The sequence below is a fragment of the Octopus bimaculoides genome, chromosome 3, assembly GCF_046866305.1.
Source record: "Octopus bimaculoides isolate indiv1 chromosome 3, ASM4686630v1, whole genome shotgun sequence".
Classification (NCBI taxonomy): domain Eukaryota; kingdom Metazoa; phylum Mollusca; class Cephalopoda; order Octopoda; family Octopodidae; genus Octopus; species Octopus bimaculoides.
In genome coordinates, this window is record NC_142930.1 from 64,172,894 (window position 1) to 64,196,241 (window position 23,348).

General features: G+C 35.7%; 1 protein-coding gene across 4 annotated transcripts in view; it reads right to left on the reverse strand.

Moving 5' to 3' along the window:
• Positions 1-23,348, reverse strand: part of LOC106882663 (uncharacterized) — an 82,824-nt gene that overhangs the window by 15,015 nt on the left and 44,461 nt on the right. For all 4 annotated transcript variants that reach the window (XM_014933419.2, XM_089349097.1, XM_014933421.3 and 1 more), the window contains 7 exons: positions 15,550-15,671; positions 10,904-10,980; positions 9,654-9,776; positions 3,769-3,853; positions 1,952-2,046; positions 1,183-1,220; positions 396-539 (listed from right to left, as the gene is read on the reverse strand). In XM_014933419.2, coding sequence (XP_014788905.1) covers positions 396-539; positions 1,183-1,220; positions 1,952-2,046; positions 3,769-3,853; positions 9,654-9,776; positions 10,904-10,980; positions 15,550-15,671 — 684 coding nt within the window. The remainder of the gene's footprint in view (positions 1-395; positions 540-1,182; positions 1,221-1,951; positions 2,047-3,768; positions 3,854-9,653; positions 9,777-10,903; positions 10,981-15,549; positions 15,672-23,348) is intronic.

Sequence of the window (23,348 nt, forward strand, 5' to 3'; positions counted from 1 at the left end):
TTTTATATCTATGTGACCTTTCATTAATATACCAGTGCTTACTTATAGATACAAACAATACACAGTGAGTCATTGTTTGTCTTTGCTTGTACACATAAATATGTGTATGCGTACATACACATCTGAAGTAATTCAAATCACAACAACGATACATTTGTTATACATATTTTCAAGTGTATAAACTCTATCAATTCAAACTAAGAAATTCCTAATATGAAAAAACATGAAGTTAGCAAATCAGAAATGAAAACAAGCATTATCTCCAAATTATTGTATTTATTAAATACAGAATTTTAACAGTTCTGTATTTAATAGATACATTACCTCAACATAGTTAATTTTATAAGTCAATTTGAAGAGCTAACGAGAAGGAAATAATGGAAATTTACACTTACTTGTTCAAGCTCCTTGTTAGAGAACCTGTATCTTCAGGATGTTTCAACAACTGCAGCAGGTAAGGAATACAGCCAGAATTGTTAAAGCCAATCACAGTATGAATCAATTCATCATAAGACAAACCACAATAATACATCTTCCGTCTGAAATACAATAATCATAATGTAGGAACCACGATGATGTAAAAATGTTTTACAGGGTAATATTAAATCTAATAGAGTACTACTGATATTCTATGGTGGATAATGGAATGATAGAGATTACACATATTTGGCTGCTGTTCCTAGCAAGTCAAATGATTGTTTCTTCATGTCAAAAACATTTTTAACTACACCTGGCATAACAATTCATTAGTAAAGCAACTACACTATAAACTCCACCTCTCATTAACCACCTGGATTAGAAGTTACCTGAAATTTTGACTTTGTAATGTTGATGGCAATTCTAAAATATTGACAGGATAGAAAACATACTCTTAATATCACAACAAAAGTATATCGTTTTGTTTGGTTATTTTAATCCTTTCACTGAAATTAAATTTCATAGTTATTTCAGTAACGATGTTAAATATCTGCCAAGAAATAGAATTGGTGTCTTCTGGAAGTCGTGTTATCACAATAAACTTGATATATCTCAACAGAAAGTACTTTCAAACATGACATTCCTTAACAAAAGATAGATTGGTATATAAAACAGCTTTCCACAGTTATGGAATTTTGAGTGGAAGTATTTGCTGTCTGCAGTAAAATGACTTTAAAAAACCCACAAAACAAAATAAAATGAAACCTGTAGTGAACTGGTAAATCTTCTGTCGTAATAAGGCCCTGAAAAAAAAAATTGGACAAATTTATATCAAAGAGAAATCAAGAAATTAGAGAGAAAATTTTCAATTCCAAAAACAATATCTTACACTTACATATAATAACATTGTGTAACAGAATTTATACTTTTCTTTTGTCTTTGGTCAGTAAGTGTTATTTCCTATTGGCTTCAAGCTAGAAATCAAAGGAAATGACTACTATTCTCATCAAACATTGCTTTTGTAACCTGGACATCAATGTTTTGAAACTGACCTATTTTCCATTACATTTCATTTCAGACAGATTCAGTACTGAGCTGCTGAAGCAGAAATATAATAGCAAATACTTTGGTCAATACCACAGATTTGCTTGTTAGTTGCTTGACCATAACCACTTGAGCATGCCTCTTAGTGGACCACAATATGTGCATCACTGATCATGAGTAGGAGTAGTGGGGGAGCATTACAGCCATATGTTGAGAGGAATTCTTCGGCATTTGAATAAATGTATTGAAAAAATACAAATTTTGACGAAAATATTAGCTATTTGTCATAGTTTCTAAGGGTAAGGAAATAGGAAAAAACAATTGCTACTCAAGAACAAAAATTGTGTTACACAGTGTAAGTAGAATTTTAATTTCCAGATGTGGGCCCATGCATTTCCACAATAAAATTGGATCTATTTCCTTCAAGTTAACATACTTAACACAGCAATGATGCATTAGAGAATGAGCAAGAGTAAAGAGAGCAACTTACCAGCTTAGGAAAAGGGTAATTCTCAGTTGAAAGGTACTTATCAAGCATAGATATCAAGATTTTCTTATTTTCACGGTTGACATTAACAACTACACCTGAAATAAACACCATAACATCCATACAGCCTCTACATAATCACTTGACTTGCTACAAATATTAGTTAAATCTCACTCAAATCAATTAAAAACCATCCTTAAAAAAATAAGAGTACATAGGATAAAGTAGTCCTAGGTATACTATGTCAAAAACAAAAAAAAAATGAAGACAGTTACAGCTGGAACAACTTCATCAATCTATTTGATCAGGACTGGCCTGGATTTAAACAAAAACACACTCTAACAGGTTAATGATATCATAAACCATGTAATCTAACAAACTGCAATACTGCTCACAATTTGGGACAATGCTGCTGTTGCTGCTACATTCACAACATTTTAGGCTGTATCCAGAAGAAGAGTATCTGACTAATTTTCAAAAATTCACATGTCAATATACACCAACCACTAGCACATGGATGTGATGTTGCTTACTGCACTTTTTATTATTTCTGAAATGGCCACTGCTTCTCTGAACTAGCTAACTTCAGGCTTCCTTCAGTTTCTATTTACTGAATCTATTCACAAGGCTTTGTCAAGAAGGCCTTTGCTCCAAGATATAATAGGAGGCAATTGCCCAAAGCGCCACATGGTAGGATTGAACCTGAAGCCACATAGCTGAGAAGTGAATTTCTTAACCACCCTGGTATGTCTGCATCACACCACACACCATTATCCACACACCCACATGCAATCTTCAATAGTATCACCACACATACCACTATATGAACAGTCACACACACACACTGTTTAACTCAGCATATACACCACAAACCATCATGCACACTCCCACACCCACACAAGCACATAATACTTGAACACAGTCAATACACACACACACACACACTCAACATGAATAGACAAAGATAACTTTCACCAACAAACATACACTATAAACATGCACACTATTTCATCACAGACACGCACACACACATACATATGTACACACACCACCTGAACAAGCACACATCAAACTGCTACACATACACATACACGCACGCATACATTAGACTCACTCGCCCCCATTCACACACACACGTTAGACTCACTTGCCCCCATTCACACATACACACACATGCTTGTGCACCTTAGTTTGTTGGAGTCACCATTACCGTTAGCATTATTATCATTATCTCCCTTTCATTCAACCTCTTTTTTCCAGTCATCTCGCCATGTTGGACTATGCACTTTTTTTCTCTCTCCATTTTTTTCCCTCTTAATCCTTTCTGTTAAAGAGCATGGGCTTGAAACGTAAAAGACTTTTCCATTTTTCCTGAGCGTTAAACTAATACACCTCCTTGTTGTTCCTACACTTGTCTTCATCTTTTGTTTTCTATAAATTTGAACTATATATATCATCATCATCATTTAACATTTGCCTTCCATGCTAGCATGGTGGATACATGAGTTAATTTTGGTATTCTTTAGGTTTGAATATTAGGTTAAAAAGAAAGACTCCAGCTTATCTCCTTATATTTGCTTTGCAATACAGATATTTCTTTAATTTCTAACATTCATCTGCTTATCACACATTTACGCTTTTGCAACACTTCTTCGTACTTTCATACTCAAAGGAGGAAACAAGTTTAGACATTAAATGTGCAAACATGCAGCTTAAAAGAGTGATATAAAGTGGTGATATAAAGAAGAATATTAATAAAAAGTCACTGAGATATGGAAGAGATAGGTTAAAACCTAACAAGATATGGCATTGATACCTACCTCGTACTTTATCACTGACTTGAAATGCTTCGATAGGATTTGAATAGTTGTAATGCCGAGGCAATTCTTTGCAATGACAGAAAGCCTATGAAAGAATAGAAATAGGTTTGAGAAGAAATGGAAATTACTGTGTGATACAGAGAATACTTTAAACCATTTTGATATCAACCTGCATGAGACAGCCCCTTGTTTTATGATACAAATACTGTTTTAAGGTGATCTAAATTAAAACCTTCCATCAATATATCATGTTAACATAAGTTGCAAACCTTATCTTAATAATCCCTTTTATTATAGGCACATCATCATCATCATCATTTAACGTCTGTTGTTCATGCTGGCATAGGTTGGATGGTTTGGCTGGGCTGGTACGCTGGAAGGCTGCACCAGACTTGTCTGATTTGGCACAGTTTTCTATGGCTGGATGCCCTTCCTAACGCCAACCATTCTGAGAGTGTAATGGGCGCTTTTACATGCCGCCATTTGCATGACACTGGGGTGCATATATATGCCACCTGCACAGGTGCCAATTTGCATGACACCAGTATCTGCCACGACTGCAATTTTACTTCGCTTGAAGGGTCTTCTTCTCAAGCATGACACAATGCCAAAGGTCTCGGTCATGTGTGTGTATGTTCGTATGTCTATATATATACAAGTATATATATATAGACATACAAACATACACACACACACACACATATATATAATTAAGAAAATGGGGAGATTTAATGGATGTAAATCAATTTATTAAAAATGTTAATAATTTATATTCATATGAAATTTGGATGTGAAGGTGGGAGTTAGCCGATTACATTGACTCCCATGTTCAACTGGTACTTATTTCATCAACCCTGAAAGAATGAAAGGTAAAGTCAACCTCAGTGGAATTTGAATTCAGAACCTAAAAACAGACAAAATGCTTAGCTGCATTCTGTCCAGCATGCTAATGGTTCTGCCAAGTCACCACCTTAAACACTAGCTCAATAATGATTGTTATTTTACTAAATTCTTCATTTTCCCAAAATCAATTGAAAAACAGGCAGTGTATTTCAACAGAAATATAATAATGAAAGGGTTAAGATGATTTTGACATTTAACCCTTTAGAAGTCACATTATTCTGTCAAAAGTAATGCTTGTTTATTCAAATTGTTTTGGAGTAATCATGCATTAGCTTGAAGCTTTGAGATTTTGATGTGATTATTTATCTTAAATGACACTGTAGGGAAGGTGTGAGAGGCCAGATCTAGCCAATATGAACATAAAACAACTTGAATATTTGGGCCAGATATGCCCAGTTTAAATATCAAAGGGTAATTATATTTTTTTATATAATTATCTTTTATTTCTGTTTTTCCACATAGTTGAATAAATATCAGTATCAACATGGAAAGAGGTAAAGATGATAGAGAAACAAAAATCTCTTATTTGATGCTCTATAATATACAGTTTGAGACCTCCACTATTTTTGGCTCAGTTATTGTCCAGGCTGATCCCTCTTAAAGCAAATAAGTATCAATAATATAATAACTATATTAAACTAGCTATGCTCATCCTTCACGAAAAGAATTAGTTCTGCACCAACACAAAAGAAATCAATCATCATCATCATCATCATCGTTTAACGTCCGCTTTCCATGCTAGCATGGGTTGGACGATTTGACTGAGGACTGGTGAAACCAGATGGCTACACCAGGCTCCAATCTAATTTGGCAGAGTTTCTACAGCTGGATGCCCTTTCTAACGCCAACCACTCAGAGAGTGTAGTGGGTGCTTTTACGTGTCACCCGCACGAAAACGGCCACGCTCAAAATGGTGTCTTTTATGTGCCACCCACACAAGAGCCAGTCCAGGGGCACTGGCAACGATCTCGCTCGAAAACCCTACAAGGCCAGTCAGGCGGTATTGGCAACGGTCACACTCAGGATGGTACATCTTATGTGCCACCCGCACAAGAGCCAGTCCAGGGGCCCTGGCAACGATCTTACTTGGCTTGCCGGGTCTTCTCACGCACAGCACATTTCCAAAGGTCTCGGTCAGTAGTCATCGCCTCGGTGAGGCCCAATGTTTGAAGGTCTTGCCTCACCACCTCAGCCCAGGTGTTCCTGGGCCTACTTCTTCCACGGGTTCCCTCAACTGTTAGGGAGTGGCACTTTTTCATGCAGCTATCCTCATTCATTCTCACCACATGTCCAAACCAGCGCAATCGTCTCTCTTGCACACCACTACTGATGCTTCTTATGTTCAGCTTTTCTCTCAAGATACTTACACTCTGACGGGTATGCACATTTACATTACACATCCAGCGGAGCATACTGGCTTCATTCCTTGCGAGCTTACGCATGTCCTCAGCAGTCACAGCCCATGTTTTACTGCCATGTAGCATGGCTGTTTGTACACATGTGTCATACAGTCTGCCTTTTACTGAGTGAGAGTCCCTTTGTCGCCAGCAGAGGTAAGAGCTCTCTAAACTTGGCCCAGGCTATTCTTATTCTAGCAGTTACACTTTCAGCGCACCCACCCCCACTACTAACTTGGTCACCCAGATAGCGGAAGCTATCAACTACCTCTAGTTTTTCTCCCTGGAATGAGATAGAAGTTGTTTCCTGTTTGTTTACAGTGTTTATTGCACCTGAACATCTGCCACATACAAAAACTAACTTCGTAGTTAATCTGCCTTTGATATTGTTGCACCTCTTATGTGTCCATAGCTTGCACCGGGTACATCTTATTGAGTTACTACCTACTCCTTTACTGCATACTGAGCAGGGCCATCTACCTGAAGGGGTTTGTGTTTTATCTACCTTCCTACTTATTAGGATTTTGGTTTTTGCTAGGTTGACTCTAAAGCCCTTCGATTCTAGTCCTTGCTTCCACACCTTAAACTTCTCTTCTAGTTCTGATAGTGACTGTGCAATTAGTGCAAGGTCATCAGCATAGAGGAGCTCCCAGGGGCAACCTGTCTTGAATTCCTCTGTGATCGCCTGGAGGACTATGATAAATAGGAGCGGGCTGAGGACGGAACCTTGGTGGACCCCTACCTCTACCCGGAATTCATTGCTGTACTCATTTCCAACCTTCACCTTACTGACAGCATCTCTGTACATGGCTCGCACAGCTCTCACTAACCATTCTTCTATCCCAAGTTTCCTCATTGACCACCAGATAAGGGATCGGGGGACCCTGTCAAAGGCTTTCTCCATGTCAACGAAGGCCAGGTACAGAGGTTTATCCTTGGCTAGATATTTCTCCTGCAGCTGTCTCACTAGAAATATGGCATCAGTGGTGCTTTTACCTGGCACGAACCCAAACTGCATCTCATCTAAATTGATTCGCTCCCTAATTAGTTGGGCTATGACCCTCTCCGTAACTTTCATAACCTGATCTAACAGCTTGATGCCTCTGTAATTATTAGTATCTAAAGCGTCACCTTTACCTTTGTAGCAGTTTACTATGGTGCTGCTACACCAGTCATTGGGTATGACTCCTTCGTGTATCACCTGGTTCGTAATACGGGTGACTAGGCTGTAGCCAACACTGCCAGATATTTTGAGCATCTCTGCAGTGATTCCTGATGGGCCGGGGGCTTTCCCTGTCTTCATACTCTTAATTGCTTTATCTACCCTGGTACTGTCAACTCGGATAGCTGGTCCCTCTGTTGGGTCGACATATGGCAGGCTCTCTTTCTCCCATTCATTCTCTTTATTAAGCAATCTATCGTAGTGGCATCTCCAGACCTCTTTCTTTGCAGCCTCATTTAGTGCAAGTGTACCATCATCCATGCGAACACATTTCTCTCCTACAACATCACTATTCTCTCTCTTACACTGTCTTGCAACACGAAATACCTCGAGTCTTTGGTCCTCACGGCACAGAACATTGGCAAATCTTTTCTTATCTGCTTCCCCTCTGGCTAAATAAACCTGTCGCCTAGCTTCCCTTCTGGCAGATTGGTACAATTCCCTGCTACCACCGTTCTTCCAGTCCTTCCAAGCCTGTTTCTTTTGTCTAATAGCCCCGTCTACATCCTTGTTCCACCACCACGTTACTCTGGGTCAAGAGGGGACTTTACACCAGCCACAGATCTGGTCTGTGGCTCTCAACAGGTTGTCCTGTAGAAATCTCCAATTGTCTTCCACGTTGTATGATGCTATATCCCCGTCTATCATCAAAAAAATTTATAGGCATTTGGCAATTTGACTGCTTTCCCTAATATGTATTATTAATTAACAAAAAACCAAGGTAAACAACATATTAGGCTACCTGCTACAATCAACCTACCAGAAAATACGTCTTTATCCAGTCATAAAATACTAGCTCTAAACAATTGATATAAATGTCTGAATTCACAAACAATACAAGATGGCAAAAGATGATCTATTTTCACTACATAATTTTGTTTTCTCCTTTTAGGAGGAAATTCAGCTACGTATGTTACATTTTCAGTGACGATAGACAATTTTGATCATGATTAATATATTTTGATGATGACCATGATTATGACAATGCTATTCATGATCACAATCACCATTGTAGCTTGATGTGGCTGAAAGAAACATTTAACTATATCAGTATGACAATATATTTTTCATAATGCTAAAATATCAATTTACATTTCACATAAAACACTAGCAAACATATAATTCTTACACTTCTAAATTCTTTACAATTCCAATTCAACTGGAAGCATGAAGAAGTAAATGTTCTATACAGATTATGCATGGATAACTGAGCTGAATGACAAAGTTAAATACTAACACAAGATAGGTTTTGTGATATCATGTTGATCTTGGAACTATTCATTTTCAAACTAACTCACACAATCTCTTAATGTAATTTATCAGCTTGAAAAAAAAAAAAAAACCATTTCCAACATGAGGATGTGTGATAAAATATTTTGAGAATCAAATTCCAAGCAGACAGCTCTAAATATACAAAGATTTTATAGTAAAAGAAGTTATCCTCTTATATTTTCATTATCATCATTGTCATTGTCATCACTTTATCATTTTAATGCCTACTTTTCTATGTTTGCATGGGTTGTAAGGAATTTGTTGAGGCAGATATTCTACAGGTAGATACTCTTCATGTTGCTAACACTCAGCTGTTTCCAAGTAAGATAATATTTCCCGATGGCTAGGCATGTTTTCACAGAAGACTGGGAATGAAGGTCACTACTAAATGATAGTGACACTTGCTTACAACAATCACACAATGTCAAAATAAAGGGACACTAACACAGTCTCTCTCTCTCTCTCTCTCACACACACACACACACACACATACAACAGGCTTCTTTTAGTTCCTGTCAACCAAATTTACTTGCAAGGCTTTGGTTCACCCAGGGTCATAGTAGATGACACTTGTCCAAGGTGTCATGCACAAGGGCTGAACCTAGAACCAAGCTTCTTAACCACACAGCTACACCTGTACATGGAAACTGTTGAAAAAAACTAAAACAATACCAGCTCAGATGAGTTACCAAATTACCAATGACAATAATGTGATATAGACTTATGCACCTTTTAAAGAATATATATAAAGAAAATATAAATATCTTTCCTGAAAACCAGAGGAATTCATGAAGTAAATGCTTAGCTTTAGAGATAAATGAATGAGAAATAACTTTTCTCCTGAGTACAATACCAGTGTAGCATATATAGGGTACACATTTCTAGGTAAATGGGGGAAGACAAAATTAAGTGTTCTTCCCAGTAACGCATTGACAAAATACTAATAACAAATATAAACTATGAAACCAAGATTTAAAAAGATATGTTTTGAACTGAATTAGGAATCGGGCAAAAAGGAAAAAGCAAAATGGTTACAATCTGAATTAAAAGTTCTGTTATGTTTCAGTACAAATGTAATGTAGGCTACTTACAGTAACTTTTAAATGGTCAATATCTCTTGCTTTAACACCATCCATACAAAGCAAGGTAATGATAATTCCATTATCAATTATTGAGGTTACGCTGCCAACAAGAATATCCTTCCTTTCCACACTCTGAAACAAATCACAAATAATTTGCATGAACAAGCACAGATACATTGCAAAGCTCTTTTTTTAGTTATTTTTTTATGTGAGAAAGAGCAAAGAAGCATTATATCCTCCTCCTCCTCATCATCATCATCATAACATCCACTTTTCCATGTTTGCAAGGGTTGGATGAAATTTGTTGACACAGATGCCCTTCCTATCGCCAACCATTACCTGTTTCCAAGCAAAATAATATTTCCCCATGGCCACATGTGTCTCAGACGATTGGAAATGAAGGACACCACTTGCATGGCAATGAAACTTGCTTACAACTATCATGTGATGACAAAGCAAGAAGAAAGTGACATACATTTATGTGTGTGTGTGTGTGTGTGTGTGTGTGTGTGTGTGTGTGTGTGTGTATTTGTGTGAGATAGTCTTCTTTCAGTTTCTGTCTACCAAATTCACTCATAAGGCTTTGGTCAGCCTTGGGTTATAGTAGAAGACACTTGTCCAAAGGGCTATGCAGTAGGACTGAACCCAGAATCATGTGGTCAGGAAGCAAACTTCTTTCCACACAGTAATGCCCTATCACTGAATTTTTGCTAAATCTGTCATTAAATTTGATGAGAGACAGTGTAATTTTATAACTTTAAAAAAAGTTAAAAAGAAACAGTAACTTTCAGCTCTAGCTGGTCTTCAATTTGTGGTGATCTTTGTAACAATATCCAAGACAGGAACAAAGTGACACAACATTGAGGAAGGATGTCTATTTGAGTTAATCATCCCCAATACTTGATTGATATTTATTTTATCAAACCCAGAAAGATGAAGGGCAAAGTCAGACTTGATTAGATCTGAATTCGGAACATAACCCCAGAGGAATGAAAGACAAAGCTGACCTTGAAGGGATTTGAACTTCGAATATAAAGAAAGCAAAACATTTTGTCTGATGCTTCAACAATTCTACTAACTCAATTAGGCACAAGGACACAAATTTTGGAAGAGTGGACAACTGATGAAATCAACTCTAGTACTGTTACTTGATACTGTTACTTTTACTTGTTTTATCAACACTAGAAGAATTAAAATTGGTTGCTCTCAGCATGATTTCAATATAGAATGTAAAAGAACATTTAGTATATTATGCATACCTGATAGAAATGTTCCTTGCTATCCTCGGGAGGTAACCCCATGAATGACTCCACAGGAGGAAGTATTGAATAGAAGTCTGAAAATACAAAAGAAAACAAATCCAATAATATACTATAACTAAAAGTGAACAAACATATGATTATATAGATAACAATTATATTTTTATTTATGAGACAAGTTATATGCCTTTCTATGAGACAAATCATATTTCTAGATATTCATACAGTATCCAGATTAAGGGCCAGTAAAGAGGGGAGTAAGAAGGGTATGAAAGTAGCATCTTTCTCTTCCACACATTTCCTCTTCATACCCTATGATTGTCTCCCACTCTCATTCCCTGCCCTCACTGCCCTGCTCATTGTATTGCTGCTTTCATCCACCCTATCTTTATACCCAGGTTTTTTCCAGTTACTACAATCCCCATTTCTGGGTAATATCTGACTGCATATATTATGACCTTCATACCTTGAGGGCATGCCCTGGCAATTGCCACCATTTATCTCTATCTTCCTTACTCTGCCATCACATCTATGCTCTGATCCTTGTTACTTGTGAGCAGGGTTGCCACTCATCAAATAATAAAACACCCAGATTATTTGCTGCAAAAAACCCAGATCCTATATTATAAACCCAGATGTTAGAAAATAGGTATATAATTGGTAATTTAATGATAAAATATGTTATATGATAAAATGAATACAGAATTTAATACTTCCTTTATATCATATGGCAGCTAATTTGTCAATTTGTCATATCCACATCATCTTCATTCACTCCTTGAATGGTGATAGACTCATTTTCATCCTTTTTGAAGTTCAATCTACTCATATATCTACGATGACAAGACCCATCCACTACATCTTTAATAAGTTTAGCGTTCAGCTCCCAAGAAATGCATGACGCCCCCTTTCTTGTAATTACTTGTTTAGCAAGTAGACAACCAGTGATTGTTTCGGCCTTCAACCTACTAGTGAACTTTGTCATGTACAATTTACTTGGGAAAGTATGCACTCCACGCACGCTGATGAATGAGGTAACATCGTCAAATTAGTCATGAATTGTGACAGCCTCTCAAATTTAGTGTGCTCAAGCCCGCCTTTAAGATTGTGTATGGAATACCAGAATTCAGGGATGCTTTTTGAAGAAACAGGAATATCTTTATATTGCCGAAATAATCTCCACTCATCGTCTAGTTCATCAAGTATGTTTTCTGGTGCAATTTCTGGAAAGTTTGATGCCAAGGGAATTATTGACTGAGAAGAGTTAGTGAGATCATGCGCTACTTTTGGCTCAAGTATTTCTAAGAGGGCAAACACTCCAGCTTCACCGAGAGGAAAGTGCATTTATATTTGAGAGCATAATTCTATTAAAAAATTTTGCAATTTTGAATCTAGCTGAGTCACCAACGATGGGGTTTTGTTCCCAATATCTTATTGCATGTCCACCAAGGTAAATATCACTCATATCTTTGTGATTTGTTGTGTTATTAAGATCAATATCTGATAATTTAGTTACAACTAAAACATTATTTTTTATAAAGAAATTAAGGATATTTTTATATTCACTGGATACAAGTATATGCAACAGATGCAGTCAAAAGTGTTCCGATTGAAACTCAACATTAAGAGCATTTACTTTCTTTAATATATAATGTAAGAAGAGCAGCATGTGCTTTGTCCCTTTGTTAATCATTGTTTCATAGATCCTTTTTGCTCTGTCCACTTTTTCTACTTTAGCCTCTGACTGAAAATAAAGTACAAGGGCATCCCACTGTTCTATTATAACGTCAATTACATTTTCACATGACAACCATTTAGTTTGCAAAAGCTTTGTTTTCTTTTGTGCCAACAACACTTTGTATCATATTGAAATCATTTTGACGTTTGCTACTTCGAGAAAAGTAAAAAATCCTTTAAAAAGGACTCAAAATACGAGGGTAACACCTTCACTGCATGACTTGAACAAAGTGCAAACGAATGGCAAACACAGCCTATTGTAAATACAGTTGGAATATCATTTCTCAATAACTTTTGAAACCCATTCTTGTTACCCATCATTGTTGAGCAATTATCGCTTTTGTAAACGTAGACTTGACAGCATTGTACAAACCCTGAGACGAACCATTTTCTACTACAATTGCATCCAGAAGAGCATCCTTGACATTAAGTGATTGTTCATCAAAAAAGCAAACAACTTTTGCTAAGATTTGTGTCACTGAGATGTCGGTACTCTCATCTATAAATAATGAAAACTTTTGTTTCTTGAGAATTTCCAAGGTTTCATTTTGTTCATAATGTGCAATTCCATCTTGCATAGTGTATGTTAATTTTGATTTTTTCATTTGTAGATTTTTAGCTATTTCAGGAAAGGTTTTTTTTACAAATTTTAGCTAAGTGATTTATATAGATGAAAGGTACATGATGTTCAGCAACATAACCTGTTAGTAGCAAGTCTGCCTTAGCTACTTTTTCATTTAATGTATCATCTGTTTTTTTAACAATAAATGAATCTAATTTGATAACAGATTTCGCACAATCAAATGCTTTCTTGTGTTTGGCAGTGTTTTTATGAGCCAACAGCATTGATTTGTTTGCATTTTTCAACACAACATTGCAACAAACACAGTAGCAGATGTCAGGATTTTTATCATCTTGCCATAACCAATCTTTAAGCTCAGTATCCTCGAACCATGACTTCTTGAAATTGTGGGTGTACCACTTCCTCTTTTTGGATACACTATTATCTGCCATTACTTTGCAAAGGGTTACAAAACAAAAACACACACACAAAATGTTGTTAAACAAATTTTAAATCGCGAGTAACAATCGAAGCATACACCGTCAACACAGTCAAGCTGCCAACTAGTGGTGTCAGAATTTCAGACAAGTGTACAAGCGGTCACCAACACGTAACTTGTAGTTACCCGGTATGATACAAGTATAAACAAATAATGAATGCATATGATCGGTAATTACATCACATACAATATTTGTATCGATGAATTCAATACATGAGATGATTATGGATGGTATATAGAAAGGTTACAAAGTATTAGAAGAGGTGCAACTTGCCAAAACTAACCTAAAAACTCAGATTTAATGTAAATTTGGAGATTAAAACCCATAAAACCACCACTGCTCCAAAAAACTTATAAATCTATATACTAACTAAAAATGTTAACTTTTATTATTGTGATACAAATAAGAAACATGTTTTCTTTATAAATGATAATAATAATTCTTTTTAATTTTGGCACAAGGCTGGCAGTTTTAAGGGAGGTGGTAAGTTAATTACATGGATCCCAGTGCTCAACTGGTATTTATTTTATTGACCTCAAAAAGAATTAAATCAACCTCAGCAGGATTTGAGCTTAGCACATAAAGAAGCAACACAAAATGCCATTAAGCACTTTGTTCGACGTGCTAACAATTCTGCCAGCTCACTGCCTTAATAATATTATTATTATTATTATTATTATTATTATTAAAGCAGTGAGCTGGCAGAAGTATTAGCATACTAGGCAAAATGCTTAGTGGTATTTCATCTGCCATTACGTTTCGAGTTCAAATTCTGCAGAGGTCAACTTTAATTTCTTCCTTTCAGAGTCGATAAATTAAGTACCAATAAAACACTGGGGTGTATGTAATTGACTAGTCTCCTACCCAAATTTCAGGCCTTGTGCCTATAGTAGAAAAGATTATTATTATTAATAATAATAGGGAGGAAAGCATTCTGCAGAGACTATGGGTGAACCCAACGGTAGTGAGTATAGATATTTAGGGATTAGGGAGCTGGATCACATTCTACACAGAAAAATGAAAGTCAAGGTCAGCAAGGTGTATCAAAAAGGGTGAAGATGGTTTTGAAATCCAACCTGAATGCCAAAAATTTGATTACCACAATGAATATCTGGGCAGTTGCAGTAGTCCATCCTCAAATGGACTAAGGAGTGCGTCCATCCTCAAATGGACTAAGGAGGAAATATCAACACTGCATAGAAGGATGACGCTACACCCTAAAGCAAACGTAAACAGACTGTATATGAAAAGAAAGAATGGTGGCAGAGGACTAATTAGTACAGACCATTGTATAATGAGTGAAAGGAGAACGCTTGCTGGGTATTTGATAAATATGCCATGAAAGATATTGGTGTAAATGCAGATGAAATGATGGGCAAAGAAGAGTTTAACCAAAGAGCTGAGGAGAAGAGAAAAGAAGACCTTCTTGAAATGAGAATGCATGGACAGTTTGAAAGCAATACAGAGGACGTTAAGGATAATACAGCATCGTGGGCATGGCTTGAGCGAGGTGATTTGAAACATACCACCAAAAACCTGATCATTGCTGCTGCACAAGACCAGATAGAAAGGAAAGAAAGATTTGGAGAGTTCAGTGCAATCATTATTGGTATTTTTAATAAAGGGTTTATAATAAGTGAAAAGAAGTTACTATTTTTAAGAATGAGACTGAAGAAGAAAATGATTTTTTAAAAATGCAGAAATTTTATAGGAAACCATATATGAAACTAAAGTTCAATTTACAAAGAAGTATTTTATTACCATTCATATGTAACTATTTTTTGTTTTATCAACTGTGTGAGAAAACAAAATTTATGTAGTAGGAAAGGTTGAATCAATAAACTTACCTTCACCCAATCCATAGGTCTTATAGACATGCGGTACCTCTCTAGGAGGTTTGTCATTACTAAACAGAAGATCAGCTTTTCTTGCAATGAAACGCTGCACAGTATTTGTAAACACTCGATCTCTAAAAAATATATGAAATATTTTATTAGTCTGACACTTGAGAAAATAGATGAAACACAAATATTAAGTCGGTCTTAATAAACCTTAAAAATAAAATCATTTTTTTACTTTTCAAAATAATCAATACCACAGAATAATATGGTTCATCAATTGTAATAGATTATATCAAATAATAATATTCCATATAGATTGATCCATGATTATTTTCTTTTAATACAATACTGTGTAAGAAAGAAGCATTCAATATGTTCCCCTAATATAATTTATCAATTCAAATACAACTACCTTCAAGCAAAACACAATTTAATTACTTTAGCACACTGAAAATATGAAGTTATATTTACATAAGGAGTAATAAATATCCTGGAGTAACAAAAGACTAGTAACATATGTTGCAGAGTAGAATTGTCATAATTGATTAATATTGGGTAGCATCTGTTTGATCAAATGTTTAGTAGTAACTAAACGTCAACACCTTACATATATCACTCTTCAGTTTGGTCTGAAATGACACTTTAAACTCGAACATAATACCAATATAATTCTGTGATCTCTGACTTTAAAAAAGTCTATGAATTATTTATTCTGATAAATGCAAGCACGGTTGTGTGTTCAAGTAACCATGTGGTCCTGGGTTGAGTCCTACTGGGCAGCACTTTGGGCTGACCAGTGCCTGGTGAGTTAATTTGGTAGACAAAAACTGTATAGAAAGCCAGCATGGGTGTGTACCTTTATGTTTTGTGTTTGAAACCTACCACCACTTGACAACCAGTGCTCATTTGTTTACTTTTCTGTAACTTAGCAGTTCAGCAAAATGAGACTGATACAATAAGTACCGGACTTAAAAAATAATAAACCAATTTGTTTAACTAAACCCTTCAAAGACGTGCACCAGCATGGCCACAGTCCAATAACTGAAACAAGTAAAACGTAAAAATTAAACAATACTATGCTAACCAATGTAAAAGATTGTACATTCGGTAATTCTTTCATTTCTGCTTTAGCAAGTACTGTAATGATTATCCTTTGTTGATGAGGTAAGATTAGATTGAAACATATCCAGAGTTATTTTTCTTACTTGGTGAAAAATCTATAATTTTAGTCATTGAAATAATTATGCAATGAATATAAAAGCCACTCTGTTATTCTTTCTAGTTAGCTGTGTATTGTTCTTTGATTTAACTTTGTTAACACTAACTTAACTCTTACTTTTGGTTGCATAATGTGTGAGTAATATTGATTTGACTACATATAACTAGAATTTAATCTTTTTTATATGTGAAGAATGGTGACATTTTTCAGTATCATAAACAACATGGTACTACAGCCTTCTTTCAGACTGGTCATGAATAATGTAACTTTGTCTCCAACCCATGCCAGCACAGAAAATGGATGTTAAACAATGATGATGATGAGTCTAGAGGGGGCATGAGATTATATCTTCATGAACACAAAATACATTACATACACACATACATATATATATATATATATATATATATATATATATACACACAGGTGCTTGTGCCTCTCCGAGAGAGAGGGAGATATATATATACATACATACAGGCACAGGCGTAGCTATATGGTAAGAAGCTTGCTTACCAACCACATGGTTCTGGGTTCAGTCCCACTGCATGGCACCTTGGGCAAGTGTCTTCTGCTATAGCCTCAGGATGACTAAAGCCTTGTGAGTGGATTTCGTAAACAGAAACTGAAAGAAGCCCATTGTATATATACATATATATATTTGTGAGTCTGTGTTTGTCCCCACCACCATCGCATGACAACCAATGTTGGTGTGTTTATGTCCCCGTAACTTAGCAGTTTAGCAAAAGAGACTGATAGAATAAGTACTAGGCTTACAAAGAATAAGTCCTGGGGTCAATTTGTTTGACTGAAATAAGTAAAAGAATAAAAATGACTGAAATAAGTAAAAGAATAAAATAAATACACATATATCTCTTTTACTTGTTTCAGTCAACAGACTGTGGTCTCACAGGGGCACATTCTTGAAGGGTTTTAGTCAAACAACTGACCTCAGTACTTATTTTAAAACCTGGTACTTATTCTATCATCCTCTTTTGTTGAACTGCTAAGATACAGAGACATAAACAAACCAACACCAATTGTCAAACACAAACACTAAAGATACACACATATAGATATGTATCATCATTTAACATCTGTCTTCCATAGTGACAGTTTGGCAGGATCCAGTGAACTGCAGGAACATGTTGAGCTCCAATGTCAGCTTTGGCATAGTTCTACAGCTGATGCCTTTCATAACACCAACTACTTTACAGTGTGTACTGAGTGCTTTTCTCTCTCTCTCACACACACACACACACACATGCACACAAGAAAAATGGGGAATTATACATTATTTAATCAGCTTATGCATGTCTCAGATAAATTGGCAAATTCGAAAAATCTGCAATCCTGTAATCATGAATATTAATTTATCCCATATTTGAGCAACTAAGATACTACAGAAATAGAGAAACTGGACACCATCCCATCCTTATCAAAGCTATACCATACTGCTTGGAATAGATGTTCTAAGGGAGACAGATAGGAGTAAAACAAACAATATTTGACCAGAATAAGGAGTAGGAAGGCATTTCAGCAGACCTACTTAGGAATTGTACTTATCAGATCATGAAAGAATTTTAATATATTTTTACAATCCCACTTGACAACTTGAAGAATGTTTATGGCAAAATTCTTACCACATTTAAACCATTACTGACCAATTCATATACACAGATCATGTAAATAGAATCAAGCTCTATATTATTTAGTTCATGAAGGAAATATCATTCAGTTAGTATTAATTTTAAATGTTAAACTATGAGTACGAGAAAACCGGATGCAATAGTGAGAATTCCAAAGTAAAATAATCAATATATTATTCACGAAGGAAGATATTCTATTTCAAAAACAATTATTTTTCTTAAAAGAATAAATTTAAAAAAATTAAAATACTTGTAATATGATTAATATAAATTAAAATAAAAATAAATAAAAATAAAATTAAAAAGTTATCAAAAATAATCTAATTACAGAATTTTAAAAAAATTTACATCATCATCATCATTGTTTAACGTCTGCTTTCATTACTGGCATGGGTTGCACAGTTTGACTGAGGATTGGCAAGCCAGGAGGTTGCACTAAGCTCCAATCTGATCTGGCAAGGTTTCTTCAGCTGGATGTCCTTCCTGACGTCAACCACTCTGTAACTGTAGTGGATGCTTTTTACATGTCACCGGCACGGGAGCCAGTAAGGTGGCACTGGCATCAGCCATGCTCGAGTGATGCTTTTTATGTGCCACTGGCATGGGTGCCAGTCCGGTGGCACTGGCATTGACCACACTCAAATGGTGTTTTTTACATGCCACCGGCACGGGTGCCAGTCAGGCGGTACTGGCATCGGCCACAACAGCGATTTTACTTGACTCAATAGGTCTTCTTAAGCACCACACATTGCCCAATGATTGAAGGGAACTCTTAAATAGGCCAGTTATGTGACACTGGCATAGGTCATAGCTACAATCTCATTTAGCTTGAAAATTAAGATAACTAAAATAATTAGATGAAGTAAATATTAGTGTATCTACTAAATAAAACTAGAAGAGTTAAATATACTAAATATACCTGACCAAAAAAGAGAGATCTAACCTATTATAACAGGGTACACTAATCATTCATTTGGAAAGGTTTAAAAAGTTCTTCTAAATAAATGCATACATCAGAATATTAATTCATTTCTTTTATTCAATAAGTGAGATTTGAATGAAAGAATATGAAGTGTTTTCTTGAGGCATAGGTTACATTTTAGTTTCTTTCATTTATACAGTAGTGCACAATTCATTATAGAGCATTTAATATTGTACGTTTGAGGCTCCAGAAAAATTTACTTCAAGAGGTGAAGTTTTTCTTTTTTCTATATTTAAACAAAGGAATGTGATTATATATTCTTGACTAAAAATCAATTGCGCAAGCACCTATATAGTAGTAAACACATGCCCTTGTTACTGAACATTTATAAACTAAGCTTTTTTTCTTAAGAATTTGGTTAATCTAATGTTCACTTTAGATCATTTTTACAATCACTTAAGACAATAATTGAGAGATTTTTCATTTGAAAAGTTTACATTCCATTTATGGTCAATATCAGTTGTTGAACAAACAATCACTTCTGTATTAAGATTTGATATACATGTTTTCTCTATTCGAGCTAAATATTTCAAATTCATTATGTATGACTCTCAGTTGTATTTTTTATTACTATTGTTCATTTACCATTATTACTATGATTATTATTATCATTATTATTACTATTATTATTATTCCAATAATCATCATTACCCTCACTGTTAATACTGTTACTATCTTTATTACTATTTTCAAGTGGATTCGCTAAATCCATTTCAACAAACTCTTTTAACTTAAATATATATACACACACACATGTGTATATATATATATATATATATATATATATATATATATCATCATCATCATCGTCGTCGTTTAACATCCACTTTCCATGCTAGCATGGGTTGGACGATTTGACTGAGGACTGGTGAAATCAGATGGCTACACCAAGCTCCAATCTGATTTGGCAAAGTTTCTACAGCTGGATGCCCTTCCTAACGCCAACCACTCAGAGAGTGTAGTGGGTGCTTTTACGTGCCACCGGCACGAAGGCCAGTCAGGCGGTACTGACAATGGCCGCACTCAAAATGGTGTATTTTACGTACCACCCACAAAAGAGCCAGTCCAGGTGCACTAGCAACGATCTCGCTCGAAAGTCCTTACACATGCCATAGGCACAAGTGCCAGAAAGGCGACGCTGGGTACAGGTGCCATCACGATTTCACTTTCGCTTGCCCCAATAAGTCTTCGCAAGCTGAGTCTCGTGTCCAATGAAGGAGACGACGTTGGCATGGGTGCCAGTCGTCAAATTTAACTCGATTTCGATTTCACTTGCCTCATACATATATCATCATCATCATCATCATCATCGTTTAACGTCCGCTTTCCATGCTAGCATGGGTTGGACGATTTGACTGAGGACTGGTGAAACCGGATGGCAACACCAGGCTCCAGTCTAATTTGGCAGAGTTTCTACAGCTGGATGCCCTTACACACATATTTATATATATCATATATATGTATGCATACACATAAATTATGAGTATACATATACATGGAAAAATGTGGTTTAGTAGTTCAGGTGTTGCATTCATGATAGAAAGATTGAGCTTTTAATTCCTGGACCAGACAATGTGTTGTGTTATTGAGCAAAACATTTTTATTTCACAATACTCCCACCCACTAAGCAGACAAATATATGTAACCCTGTGACTGAATGGCATCCCATCCAGAATGGGAGGGCTATATACACCACAGTATCCAGGAAAATGGCCTCACAAGCTTATGGCTCAAGAAAGACCTTTGATCGTGTATTTTTCATATACATACATATATATACATATTACATATACACACAAATATATACATATAACACACACACATGCAAATACATATATCTTGCAATTTCATGTACATGTATGTTGACACTGATTATGGTAGATTGTAAGTTTGATCAATGTGAAACACCATTCATATAAACTGCAAAGCTGTAAATATAAGACAAAGAAATAAAGATTATGAACAAAATATTAGAGAGCGGAACAATTAGAGAAACAAATGTATATCATGCCCCCTAATGTTCTGCTTAACTATAATTTAAATCTATCTTCAAAGTAAAAATTATTTTAAAATTACAAAAAGCATATTGCAACCTTAACTCATGAAATGTTATTGTCAAAACATTTGCCATATTTTATTTTTCTCTAAGACTTTGCACTATATATTTCTTTGACAACATCATCATTATTCTCTGGAGCTAGCCATTTCCAGACAAATTTTTGAAATTACATGATGTAGTCACACCACAATGAGAAAGGAAGCACTAACCTTGGAAACACCAAAAGATATTGCTTTTGCTGGGCAATTTTTCATCTATTAGCTTGGGGATTACTCACTTGGTTTTTATCTACATTTGCGAATTAGTGAACATTATAGTGAAAAGTAAAACAGTATCTGCCTGGTGTGGTTGATTCTGTCTTATTGCCAGGATTATGTTTGAGTTAAAGTATCCTTGGCATTTCAGTATACTCTATGGAGCAAACACAATCTCATCTTCATAATGTATTGAATGATCCCTGCTGGAGTTTTTTTTTTCTAGTGGTTTGATGGATGAGGTCATACAATTTTCAGTTGGCCTCTACTGATGAAGCATATCAATATATATAAATTTGACATGGGCGATTCTTTCTTGTTTTGGGATTCACAGTCAAAAGACTGGGTGGAATTGCGTGAAAAATTACATAGATGTGTAGAATGATTTGGTGGTGATGGTGGGCTTTGTATTTTTTTCATAGCTCCCATGGTTACTGAGATAATCTACTATAATAATACTCTTGTGTTCATGAATGAGAAAGGAAGGGGTGATAGATGAATAAGGAAGGAAGAGAGAGCGTTTCAACTCTGTGTGAATATATGTGTGTGTATGTAAGTGTGAATGCATGCGTGTGTTGTGTGTGTGTGTGTGTGTGTGTACGTGTGCGTGCACAATGGAAATGGAATGGTTAATCTTTGTTCGCTTAGTATTTGGGTTTATTTTTTGATTTGGTTGAATCTTGGTTGGGTTTTTTTTTTTTTGTTAGTCAGTTATTTTTAGTGTTTTGATGGAAAAAAAAGTCATTCTAAAATTGTTTTTTTAAAGTAAGCGTGCCCAAACAAGTCGAATGCTTACACAGAGCAGGTTTTACACCCACATCATCCAAACCGACCAGGAGAAACCGGGCTTAGCTGCTAGTTCCATACAAGTGACCCCATTGTTATCAGTATTTATCTTGATCCTGTCTTATTGATCATATAATCTGCTGTCTTAGATTTCTATGACTTTGAATGTTGTTACTGATGACATGATGATCGCAGACTTTACTCATGCTAACAACATTGCCCTCATGAGTTCATACCATGTTAACCTTCAGGTCAAGCCTTATAATAAGCTTGCAAATGTTTTAAGATGAGTTATCTTGATAGAGCCAAGACCAGCAAGTAGAACTCTATATTACAATGATATCTATGAATTTGCTTGTGTTGGGAGTTAAACCTTCTAACTAATCAGTCAATTTAAGTATGAAAATTATAGAAGTATCAGCCTAACTTATGTAGCTTTCATGCAACTGACACCCACCTTTAACTGGTTTGTTGTTGCCATTTAATGCCAGGGCAACCTTGATTGCCAAATGCATTTGTACAATGACCAGTTCATTTTTCTTAATGATGATGATGATGATGATGCCCAATGAGTCCTTCTACATTTAAATGTTAGAGAGTGATTGAGGGATATTCTAGCAAATCAAGCGATTGTGTACAGGCTCTTTTGTTGATTTAAAAACTACTACTGTTTGTCTGTATAGGTTGATATCCCCCTAAGACTTTCAATTGTACCACCATTAACCCTTCTCCATATATGGGCTGGCAGAACTATTGTGACGAACTGGAGCAAGCACAAAGTTATGTGTTATGCTCAGGTACACAAGCACAATGCCAGTAGTAAGATCTGAACTTATAACCATATGATCAGGAGTACAGC